At 34.6% G+C, this 12,604-nt stretch overlaps 1 protein-coding gene across 14 annotated transcripts in view; it reads left to right on the top strand.

Annotated features, from left to right (window-relative positions):
* Positions 1-12,604, top strand: part of LOC117339993 (Kv channel-interacting protein 4-like) — a 420,070-nt gene that overhangs the window by 400,474 nt on the left and 6,992 nt on the right. For all 14 annotated transcript variants that reach the window (XM_033901720.1, XM_033901721.1, XM_033901727.1 and 11 more), the window contains 2 exons: positions 4,897-4,966; positions 6,651-6,721. In XM_033901720.1, the coding sequence (XP_033757611.1) occupies positions 4,897-4,966; positions 6,651-6,721 (141 nt within the window). The remainder of the gene's footprint in view (positions 1-4,896; positions 4,967-6,650; positions 6,722-12,604) is intronic.

The following is a 12,604-nucleotide window of genomic DNA, read 5'->3' as shown; positions in this document are numbered from 1 at the left end:
CTGCATCTAACTAATGCGCCAGCAAAAGCAATCGTCATTGCCCACACACGTTAGTTAGTGTTTGTCTAGCGCGACAATATGGCCGTAGTTAAGAACCGACGGCCCTTTTACGATCTGGTTCCAAAGTTATGGACATAAAGGTGACAGTCTGGTTGAATTTTATGTAGAAAAGCGTGACTTACAAACATATTTGGAAATGAAACCAGACACTATATATGGAATTGTATTACAATAGTCCATAACTGGTGTTAATTAGAACCGAAAGGCCAGAGGACCATTTGCCTATATATATAACGCTACCTTTAGTTTGGTCCTGTATTCGATAAAAGTACATTAGACACACCAGCCTCACGAATTTGCGCGCACATTGTCTTGTATAATATATGAATTGTTGTCATGCATATTCTATTGGTGACGTTTACGTTTGTGATTCTTCTTTGAGAAGCATGTCACTTTGCAATAGTATCTGTATGGCACTGTTCAACACATTAACTACTAACAGGCACTTAAAGAATTCCAGATCAAACCAAATTGAAGTACAATGTTACTTTCACCAATCTAACATACACTTAGTGAAAAGCTTTAGGATCGTGTCACCGATTCGGCTTTGCTTCAGGAAACTACATTTGTGAGATTCGATTTTTCCCTTCTCACTCCCCGATCACAGACCATATTATCGTTGTCTATGTATCAATCAGACGCTTGAACTCTTCAGACAGAATCGTGATCAATAGAATGTTTGTATCTCGTCTCAGTGATATTTTCATCTGGTTAATGTATCAAACTAATTCGGTTTCCAACAGTTCTGCTATCAAACGCCTGCGATCAAGGACCCTTCCTGGTCTCGGCTTAATAAACACTTTGAGGTCTTGTCAAAATAGGCCATCTGATAATTAAGCCAACTGGCCAGGAAAGTTCACCTGTTTCATATGGGTCTTGAAAATCACGGCCTATTCTAGAATTTGGTTACAGGCGTATCCTATGTTGATACACTTACAAACGATTTATATGTAAACTTTGTGTACATATTCCAATGTGTACATATTAAGGCCACACACTCTGTCTTCATGATTTAAATGGTCAAAAATAATTTTAAATAGGATCCGATAATCCTGTCGTAAAATAGCACCGTCCATTACATACTATACATCATACATTGCTTCAAATCATTAGTACCTAAACATATTACAAAGACTTTTTAAGTAAGACAACCGCCATATGATAGTGAGCTGATATATGATTTTTAATCTTGCTATGTCCGGATGTAAGTTAATTGAATATATATGAGATGCACCAGCAATGCACCAGCGATGCAAAACGAATCCGAAAAACTGTTTTGCATCGGTCTCACTTCTAACAAAAAGGCAAGTTACAGCCGTGTTAGTAATCGCTAAATTGAACGTGCAGTCATATAATGATGTTATTTGTTGATGAACAAATTTACATTTTGCGAGTATATTTCTTTTATTTGCATAAATTTAACAAAATGGGAACCATACTTCCTTTTGTCGTATTTTTATTGTTATATTCTCTCAAATCCGTCTTCATAAAAGATACATGACGCCTGCTGATAGCTATGGAACAGTTTAATACAATTTACTCGCTAGCCAAGCGTAGCGGTGTTGGGAAGGTTGTCTTTATTTAAGCCCAAGATACACTGGCGATCAATCCTGAATTGAAAAAGATGCGTAAAAGTGTATGTGCCGGTGTCCGTTCCAGTTTACTACGCATGTCTGTGAGAATGTGTTAGAACCCCATTATCCTTCATCCGTCAATACCTTTCGCCAATATTGGGAACCAGGTCCACGGTATAGATTTATATATATATATATAAACAGGGTCACAAATCGATAGCGGAGATCCGCGTGGAGGAAAATCTAATTCCGCCATTAATCAGTGAACACGGCCATTCGTTACCGTTGAAGTACTAGTGGAGTGTCCGTAATATCATCAGCACTTGTCCGACAGTGGCCCCTGGAGGGACAATCCTCCATCATCACAGATTCTAAATCTAGGAAATGACAACATCCGAGACAGCTGCCATTATCATGTTCGTCTTCACTCGTTTGGCATGTTTTTGCTTGTACTCACGGGATTATTTTATCATGGAAAAGCTAATGTACACGACCAGATTTAATTATTAATAAAGTTTTATTTTCGTTAATGATGTCTTTTGTCCTGGTAAATAAGATTATCTGAGAACTGCTATTGAGATACGTAAATGAAATGTTCAATTTCCTCTTAGAGCACGTAAGTCTTAGATTTCTGAATTATATCTTCACTGTACGTATATTTCATGCCATTCGGCTTCCAAAGTTTTCAATCACAAGAACACTAGCGATTGATGTCCTTAAGTGGGTTCCAATGATGGCAGCCGTCCCTACCATATATACGTTCGTTACAAACAAAAAGAAACGACTATTTCTTGTTGTTTTTTTACATTGTGAAGGATGTGAAATCTTGACATACACGTATATGATTTATAAAATTTCATCGTAAATGAATATTATACGTCTCCTTTTAAAAAAATATGCAAGAGGAATAAAGAATTAAGGTTCTTGAATCCAAAGGATACGTTTATAAAACTAACCGCGCGAACTTTTTCAGTTTTGCTGATATGGCGCGTTCCATTACGAGTACAGCAGATTTGTCCTGGTACAGTTTGTAGAACCTCTAATAATATCATCTAGTCGTGACAAACCTTAATACTGTTATTTCTATTGCATTTTGAATGACATTGTAATGATTATTTTTTCAGCTGTATTTCATTTATATTCCCGGTAATATAATGTAACTAAATATGCATTTACTCTTCATGCGGAGAACATAAAAGTATCTCCCCTGATTGTAGCCGTATCAAAACCTCTATAACAAATTTCGTGCAAACGGAATGACAACATCGTTGGTCTAAAGAAAATATATGTTTTTTGCAGTCTAACCAAGCGCGAGTTGATAAGCGATCAGAAGAGCATTAATTGTAATATGTATGTACATATCAAAATAAAACTGGTTTGTTCCTTTAATGAAAAGGGATATATATCAAAGGACATCCGTATTTTGACTATGGAAATAAAATATTTATATTTATCGGTTACTTTCAGGAACAAGAGTTGCCATGGTTGGTATGTTTTAACGGTGAAGCAAGCATATAATGTGTTTTAGAATTTACAAACAGAAAAAGACAACGACTTCATATTTTATATAAAAGACAAAAGTCACGTTGTGTAAACAGAATAGCATGGCGTCACGCAATCCTTGTATGTGTAACATTGTGCAGTCATATCACTCAGCCGTTATCTAGTTGTCATCACTGATGAATAGTTGACATAATCAATCACCTCGGGAGAAAGAGACAATAGCCAAAACACAAGGGATACAAATAACTAATTCTGAACATGCTTTCATTAACTATGTCTGGTTGTCTCCAATATACATGGGATGTCTTCAACCAAAGGCGCAGTTGTAATCAATAACATACAAAGTAAATCTGTTGCCGAGAAACAGCCATGTCGAGGGTCACATTATTGCCCTTAACTCACTTCGACATCATAGCACGGGACATATTGTCCTAACTATATTATAAACTGATATAGCATCTAGGTGGCAAGCTACTCTGACGCATATTACATATACAATGTAATGTACAACTAATCAATGTCTGCAAATCAATATTTTGCATGCGGTACTGAACAAACTCATACTGACACTCGCTTGTAAGTTGAAAACAACATTTGATCCAGATATGAAAAGAGCAATGACGATATGTAAACAAGTGAACAACAACAACAAAAACAACAAACGGAGGGAGAAATATGTAAAAAAAAAATGACCAGAAGGAAAGCGCTGGGACTCCTATGAGAGTACATTTTAATACACATGTAGTAAGCTTGAGTCTACCATCCAACAGTATATCAACAACATTCAGATTATTAAAAAACCGATGTATGAAGAACCCCAAAGACACCAATCGGGGGAGGGCGGATGTCGACAAATAGCCAAAAAGCATGTCAATGTTGGTTTATAATAACCAAATAGTCAATATGGAGTATGGAGTTTAAAAATATTCCCCACATCACAAATGTAGTGTTATTATATAACTCGCATAAACCAATGTGGGGCATAAAAATAACCTCATAAATATATGTGTGTTAACAAAGGACCCTCAAAAAGTCAAGGTAAGGTTAATTAAAACAAGCAATAAAATGATGAAAAATACACAGATATAATAAACACAGGACTAGCCATTAAAAGCCAAAGTGGGACGGAACACCAGAATGACAAACACATGATACTATGAACTAAAAAGGAAAAGTCAGGTTATTATCTAACAAGGGGAAAATTATATAAACCAATAATGAAAAGGGGGTAAAGGGTTGGAAATTTGCAAAAGAAACGCATTTTATTTCACTTGATCTGCTAAAATCTAAGATGGATAACTGATACGAGGAGCCTAACATTTCCTTGAATTTAACTGTCCGATCAAATGACCAATAACTCCTTAATCTCTAGGAGGCGAACATTGACTACTGGCTAAGGCTCGGGGGACATAACACTTTGATTATGACTACAGCCTAATGGTAAGCTGACCTATAAAGGTTAACCTGTAAGAAAACTCTAGGTAACGGTCTGGTGAACGAGCTGTTATCAATGATTGTATATCGATTAACATGGTCGGTAAACGTGTTATTATTACGTTGCACATCCTTATTGGTGTGTATCTAAACACGATATTACCTAACATACGTTTTGCTGATAAAGTTATTAGCTAGCTGATATAAAACGCAAACACGTCACTCAAGAGTGGGAATGAGTACTTAACTTAACTTACGTGTCTGAATACAATAACAATTATTTCTGCTACATCATTTATATCTTGTTTGTATTCTATTTTTACAGGAATGTCCAACAGGGATAGTCAACGAAGAGACATTCAAAGAAATCTACGCTCAGTTCTTTCCTCAGGGTGGTAAGTATTACAATATTTCTAAAAAGGATTGATCAGCTTTAAAGGGATTGAAAAAAATATGTTAGCTTCTTTCAAACCGAATTAAGGGATTAATACAATAGAGCAAAATTTTATATTTCAGAAAGACATAATGAATTACCTTTGCCTTTTATTTTACACCTTCAGCAATATGAAACAAATCAGCTTATTTTAAATAATTACATTTATGCTGTAGGACTTAATCAGTTTAATACAGGCAGTGACAGCACAAGATTATTGATTACTTGAATGTCTTCACGTCGTTTTATATAGACGTCTTCGCTGAATTGAGCTTGTGAAATTTCATCGTGTGAAATCACCATGTTTGTGTAGGGAAATACCTGGTTAACCATCCAGACGATATTAAAACCCCAACAGCGATTTGGGCATAATCTGAAATGGCGTTCTTATGTGTTCTATATATATTGCAGACATTACGTTCTTGTCGTTAAACAACCTGTAATTTTCAAACTTGTTCTTTTGTATTTTTTTCTATTCTGTAACGGATGTTGATTTGAAATGATAATGTGCCTTAAATATACAATTATCTTGTAGTAGATGGTTATTTAATATATATACCCTGTTCATTTTGAATGGTGAAATTGTTTAATGTTACCAAACAATTTGTCGTATGATATTCTTTAGGAGCGATGCCAAAAGTCTGGATACTCCAATACAGATAGCGACGAAATCAATCCATTTTAACATATTTCTATATTCAATGGTTACTGTTAAAGATAACTGTCTTATTCTTTTTAACTGCATCATATAGTAGATTACTTTTAATCCTATCCTTTTATTCAATTCAATTCTATGACAGTGAAGGTTCCTTACACAAAGACAGTGATGTCTTCTTGTGTTACATTTCCTTGACATTAAATTCTAAACTTTGTATGTGCGTGTTAAGGTGGAATAATATGATATCTGATTTAACAATTCGTATCACGAATGAATGCTAGAAAAGAAAATTGTTAAATTTTATAAAAGTATGATTTGACAAAGCAATTTACTATGTTGGTAAATGTTATGTGTATATTGCAGAAACATAACAGTGACGATTAAGAAAAGGTTAACTAATGTATAGTACCCAAATAATATTAATTCACATTGACAAAACAGTTCCCAACACTTCATGAGAAGCTATATCATTCCAGTACAGAGGAGCAAAACAGAACCCTACACTCCATGAGAAAATACACCATACTACTACACAAAGGCAGCACAGCGCCCTACACGTCATGAGAAAATACATATACCATATAAATACAAAAGGAAAAAACAGCGCTCTACACTCCATGAGAAAATATACGATACAAATGCACAGAGGCAAAACAACGTCAGCACACACGGATAAACAAAACACAATGTCAACGTACTAGAACAAAGTATACAACAGTGTCAACACACAAGCACAAGAAAAACACAGCGCCAATACGCATGGGAATGCCCTTATCGCAAGGTCGTAAAGAAGTCCAAATAAATGATTTGTCAACTTGACACTAAAAAAACAACAGAGGCGGAAATATATCGCTACAGCAACATATTATACTACCTCGTTTCTTTTTGTTCTTTTTCGAGTAATGCTAAAATAAACATACTAATTTATTATTATTTTCAAACATCGATAATTCAGATTTGATTTAGAGTCATATATGTGATTTTCCAGATTCCAGTGCGTACGCACACTATGTCTTCAATACATTTGACCATGACAGGAATGGAACCATCAGTTTTGAGGTAAGTAAACGCTAAATCCGTGTATATTGTCAATAGGGTTGCCCAGGTTACCTTGGTGATTCAATCTGTATTGCATCGACGGATGTGAGGAAGCAAAGATTGGCGACTGAACACAACCGCTGCAACACATTTGTCCTAATGACCGGAAAATATGCTGATAAGATTTTCTTAATTATCACATTTAATAACGAAACGTAGCAAATCGATATTTCATTACATTAAAATTATACTAAATTACAGAATAGAGTATCAATCGCAAATACTAGAGATACAAATGACTGGTTTTTCCATTTTATTTTCAATATTCTAGTTTTTGAAAAGTTGAGCTGAAGACAATGCAGAAATCACTTGCTATTCAAATGCTACAATATAAACAATCATCGTAGACAGTAATGAACGGTTTTTGTATTTAAAATTCAGGCCAAATTCAATTTGATAGTAATAGAAAAACAAATTGACATGTAAACAATTCAGATATTTGACTATAACTCTAAGATGTAATTAGTGGTATAGATTGATTTAAATATGGATAATCTCGCTTTATCTACTACGTTTGTTTGCAACAGAACATACAAGACTTTTCTATTAGAATAAAACAAAGGAAAATTATTATCTGTTGAAATGAGAGGAAATAAGACTATTGCTAAAGGGTGCTCTTAACATTTTAGGAATCACCATATGCTTGGTAATAATTCCTTTTTAGTAAATATTCCGTTATGACGTGAATTCAGATCAGTCAATATATCCCGAGGTATCAATTCCCAAGAAGCAAGAAGACTTACGTTTGACAGCGAAAATATAACGGTTTATAAAATCACAATTGTGTTTGCAAAAATCACACTAAAACAAATTTGGTTGAATATTATGCTATCAATCTCTGTCTAAAGATATACTTCATGAACGTATTACATGTAAAACATGTTGCGTGTTCATAAATGCACATCCTCAGCCCATGCTGTGTTATAAACGTGAATTGTTATACAGGAATGTGATTCGTATCTATTAGCTGGTTAGAGCACATTTAAAACTTGAAATATAATTCATGTTCGCTGTTGAGCAGTCAGGCCATGATGGATTAACGGGATGATATAGTTGCATAAAGCTTTTTTTTCATTGATTTTATAAAGTTTGATTACTAAGAACGTTCATAAGATATGCACAATTTATTTATGGTAGAGAGAGGTTAGTCACTTTATGAAATTAACACTAGGGTTTGCTTGTGTCCTCCAAACGCCCATGTCCACCATCTAGCGATAACCACGGTGCTGAACTGAAGAGCAATTTGTAGATGTCACACCAATGACACCCTCAACACGTGACACTCCGGTAATATCATGATGACCAATAACTTGCGTGTCCTTACTGTCCCTACTTTCAAAGCTGCCGTGCCATCATATTGTGATCCTGGAACAGGATCTACAATCTGTCATGCACGTAGAGAGTACGAATTGCACCATAGCTTCTCAACTAACTTGACCCTTCGTTCACCATTGCAAGGTTATGGGTCATGTCCACTGCCAGTTAAAAGCCAAAGTAATTGAGATGGTGCTATTCCCCATGACACTCAGCATGGAAAATGTACACAATGATATAGAGTCCATGCTAATGTTTTCGATACGATATTTTTATGAAATGGCCCTTAATAGTGCCCTATTCAAGGAGTAAAATTCCTTAAATGACCTTGATAAGATGACAAGATGTTAAACAATACAATATCAAACCAAAACATCGACCAAAAGCTAGGTATAGCAAAGATTTACGAAATAAAATACAGTAATAGGAGAAATGAAGTAGAAAATAATAAAAAAAACATTCAAGATGCTGCAATGGGGGCAACACATTTATTTAGGTTAATTCCTTATCATCTTTTTTATTCCTTAATAGTTTAGTAATATGATATAGATGACATAGACTGTAGCATGATGATTTCCACATCGTCTTACGAAAACAGACTTCAAGTGAAAACAGATTAATACTTAATGAGTCTGAGAAAATATATCTTCAACAGTTCGTTTTGCAGGATTTCCATATTACAAATTTTACGTGTACTTTAGCACCCATATTCATATGTCACACCTCGAAAAATCCAGATTGTGAAATTAGATTCCATCTGATGAGATTAGACGTATTCATCGTGACATTGGGCTTTAGCAAAAATCATCAAAGTCATCGTCTGGGAAATCATTCAAAATAGCACCATGATAAATGACCTTTCCTTCACTAAACAGTAACAATCGGTGAAATTGATTGTCCAGATATATCCCCTGGCAATTGGTATACGTAGATCAATGTCAGAGATTGACTGTGTGTGTTCCTCTCTCAGATCCCACTAGGCATAGAAATAATGAGATAGACGATTTCTGGTAGAGCGTGCTTTAAACAGTGTATAACACAATCACTTAGCGCCTTGATCTATTACAGATAAGTCGTAGTCTTTGACTAATTCTGTGGCGTCTTGTCGCTGTACTGACAAGTTCAGCTATTTTGTTTGACAGCAACGGTGTACACAAAATGCGATAGTAATACATTCGTGTACATAATATAGACCATTATGTGACAATATACATAATATTTGTTATCATTTACCCGCCAGTGAAATAGATTTGGCTACAAATAGATACATAATAACTGTAACATTATACTAGATTTGATAAATAGATAAACAGGGCCTGTTTATGGGAAAACGACTGCCTATTTATAATTTCAATGACAGTTTCATATGCAGTATAATTCTAATACAGTATGATTGATACTTCAGAGTGATGTTTATTCTGTAATATAGAATTATATGTACTGTTGTATACTCCCAACAATAGCGTGGGATGGATTAGTCAGTTAGATAAGCATCATTTCTTACTAAATGATAGACAATTACATTTCGATCTCAACATAGTCTGTTATTTAAGCATTGAACTGTTTTGTGTGGCATTTATGATATATTTGAATCCCAGAGCTTTGCAAGCAAACAACAAACATTATGATTTGTTTGCTTGCAAAGTTCTGGCATTCAAATATATCATAAATACCATACAAAAACAGTTCAACGCTTATATTTACATTCCTTTTACTTTTTTTTTTATTTTCTAAATGCTATAATTCATATTTAAAATTCATAATTCCCGCCTTACCGACAGTCAGCTGATTTTTTGTCAGTCGTTGGAGCAGCCGGAACATGGTCGCGTGTTTTTTGGCAAACAAAATAGTACATGGAAAATTTAATAAAAAAAACCTCAATTTTGTTAGTCATTTTATGATCAACGTAATGCGCAACTGGCATATTTTTATAACAAATAATGTAGACAAAATAATTAGTCGTTAAACTTAATTATCCTGGATATTGTACATGTAGTTCCGGTTTGTGTTGTATTAATACGCTGATACGTGTAGCGCGTGATGAATGGCATTTAAACGTACATCAATGCCAGAGCTCTCAAACAGACGATATAGTGACAATGCCAGACAAATGTAAATAAATTAGTATAATAGAAAAGTTGTCCACACGATCATGTATACATGTATATAGCCAATCACCAAAAGAGCAATCTATGTGTGAATCTTTTGTCATATTTCTTAGAATGGTATCGGAATCTCTATTTCGTTATGATTCAATTTTGGAAGTATCAATGGCTTAGAAATATTTTGCGGTTTGTTTTAAAACATTTTTTTTATTATATCCATACGTGTTTTCTTTTGCACTTACAAGGTAGAGCAAATATAAGTGACATTTCCGTAGCTTACCACTTTCACGTTTTCAGTACTAAGATAATGTTGCTGGCATGTCAGAGCTGCTGTAAATGACTGTCGATTGAGAGTTATATTGAATTTTCTGGTAATGTGCGTTCTCACCAGCATGTGTAGCAACAAATGGACACGAAATCGTTCAGGCTCGAAAGAATCAATCAGCAATACCTCCAGTAAACAACCTCTGGGGTAATCCGAATACAACTTCCGTAATACTATCTTTGTTGTCATGTGCTGAATGCTTCGAGGTATTTTTCAGAAATTCCCTTATTCCAAAAGTTCTTATTACAAGCTACGAGATTTAAGTACCTGAAACCACAAACAGCGTGCTATTTGTTTTAAAGCCTGTCACAGCTAGCCTGACTAATTTCGGAATTTGTTGACTTGCATTCTTTCCTCTGTGATTCATGTGCACCGAAAGTTGAAACATGACGCTCGATGATGGATCTCTGAATCCTCTTCTAGACAGTCAAATAGCCATGTTGACATCATGAGGAAATTCAGATTAGAAGAAGGAAGGAGATTCATGTCCCAAGAGTGTAGTCAAATATCATGCAGCGCGTGGATATGGACCTGGAGATTGATCATCGGGAGACGTCGTACAAGGAACATACAACATGTAATAACATTAGCGCCCTGATTAAAGTCATTGGACCAAAGATGGGTAGCTTCCTGGCGTCTTCCAGCTCCAAAATTTTAATTTAATGCTTTATTATCGTATTTCGGTAATGAATATTAATTATGATCGATAAGCAAAAGCAAGTTGAGCATAATTTCACGATTTTGACTTCGGTTTGGAGATAACATTTATTTCATGATGGTGAAACATTAAATAAAACATATCTGCTTACGAATTTAAATTTTCCTTCTTTCCAACTAATGCAAGTTCACATCGTTAAAAAATATGTTTTGAATTCAGTTATACTCAATGCTTACAGATATTTAAGGTCATTTAGCGTTGCCAGGTATGAGGCAACAACTTAACAAAATAATTTCTGGAATGCTTATTATCTGTTGACATTGTATGAACGTCACTGATGAGTTAAATTGTATGTATTTGTTTGCAATAGTAGTGTAGTAATAAAATGCTTGTTTTTGATATTTTAATATGTCATTTTTATACATAAAGGTTAATCTTTATTGGTCACGTTTATACATAAAGGTACTTTTTGATAAGTCGCCTTCATACATAAAGGTAAATTGTCGCCAAATAGGTTCAATCATTATGCATATTAATTGTAATTCGTCATACATCCGAAGCATTAATCTTAGTGTCGATAAGGGTTTAGCTGACACGTGAAATATGATTAAGCTCATGGCCCCAGATACAACTGTCTTGAATATGATAGCATGTTTAACCAATTTTTGTGGTATAGTCTATCATGTGACTAGTTCCTATATCAGATGAAATACAGAACATTGATGGAAGGCAACACGAAGTTGTTTACCTTACATATAAACAAAGATCTATTTCTCAGTATGATATGTATTCAACATAATCCATATAGTCAAAATAATGTAGTCAATGTTATAGTTGATTAAGATGTATAGACATAATTTCCACGTCAATATTCAAGGGAGTTGTATAATTTGTCAATTGTGATCCATGATATCATATGATATGTGATATTAGCGAAGCGATCCACTGTTCTAAGACGCTGACCCATTTTTGCTCCTATAAATAAGAACACGATACCAGACAGTGATTCAACGTGAGTGTTTATTGAATCGCTCTTATCTGATAGTTGATATGAGTAATAAATACGCAAATAACTGCATATGGCAAATTGCCAGTGTCTGAAATTATTATTCGATAAAATTTTAGAATTGAAATACATGTAATCGCGGGAAGGCAATATAGTTTAGTTTTTCATCGATAAATAACCATAACGGGTAATTGGACGGTCGGTTCTACGGAGTTTGGAGTTTAAGTAAGGAGGAGGCAATGGGGATTACTTAATAGTGATTGTATACTTTTGTAAAAATGTCTTAAAGGATTCATCAAGCTAAATGATGTTTTAACGTAATACAATAGTGCATATATCTACTATAAGAAATCCAATTCGTGGCTATTCAACCAGACTGAGCAGGTGTTTCATATCTTTTACTGGAAAATAATCCCCCCGGTGCCCTCCCAAATGT

The sequence above is a fragment of the Pecten maximus genome, chromosome 12 (genome assembly GCF_902652985.1).
Source record: "Pecten maximus chromosome 12, xPecMax1.1, whole genome shotgun sequence".
In the NCBI taxonomy this organism is placed as follows: domain Eukaryota; kingdom Metazoa; phylum Mollusca; class Bivalvia; order Pectinida; family Pectinidae; genus Pecten; species Pecten maximus.
Note: the sequence above shows the minus strand (reverse complement) of the source record. Positions and strands in the feature narration are given on the sequence as shown.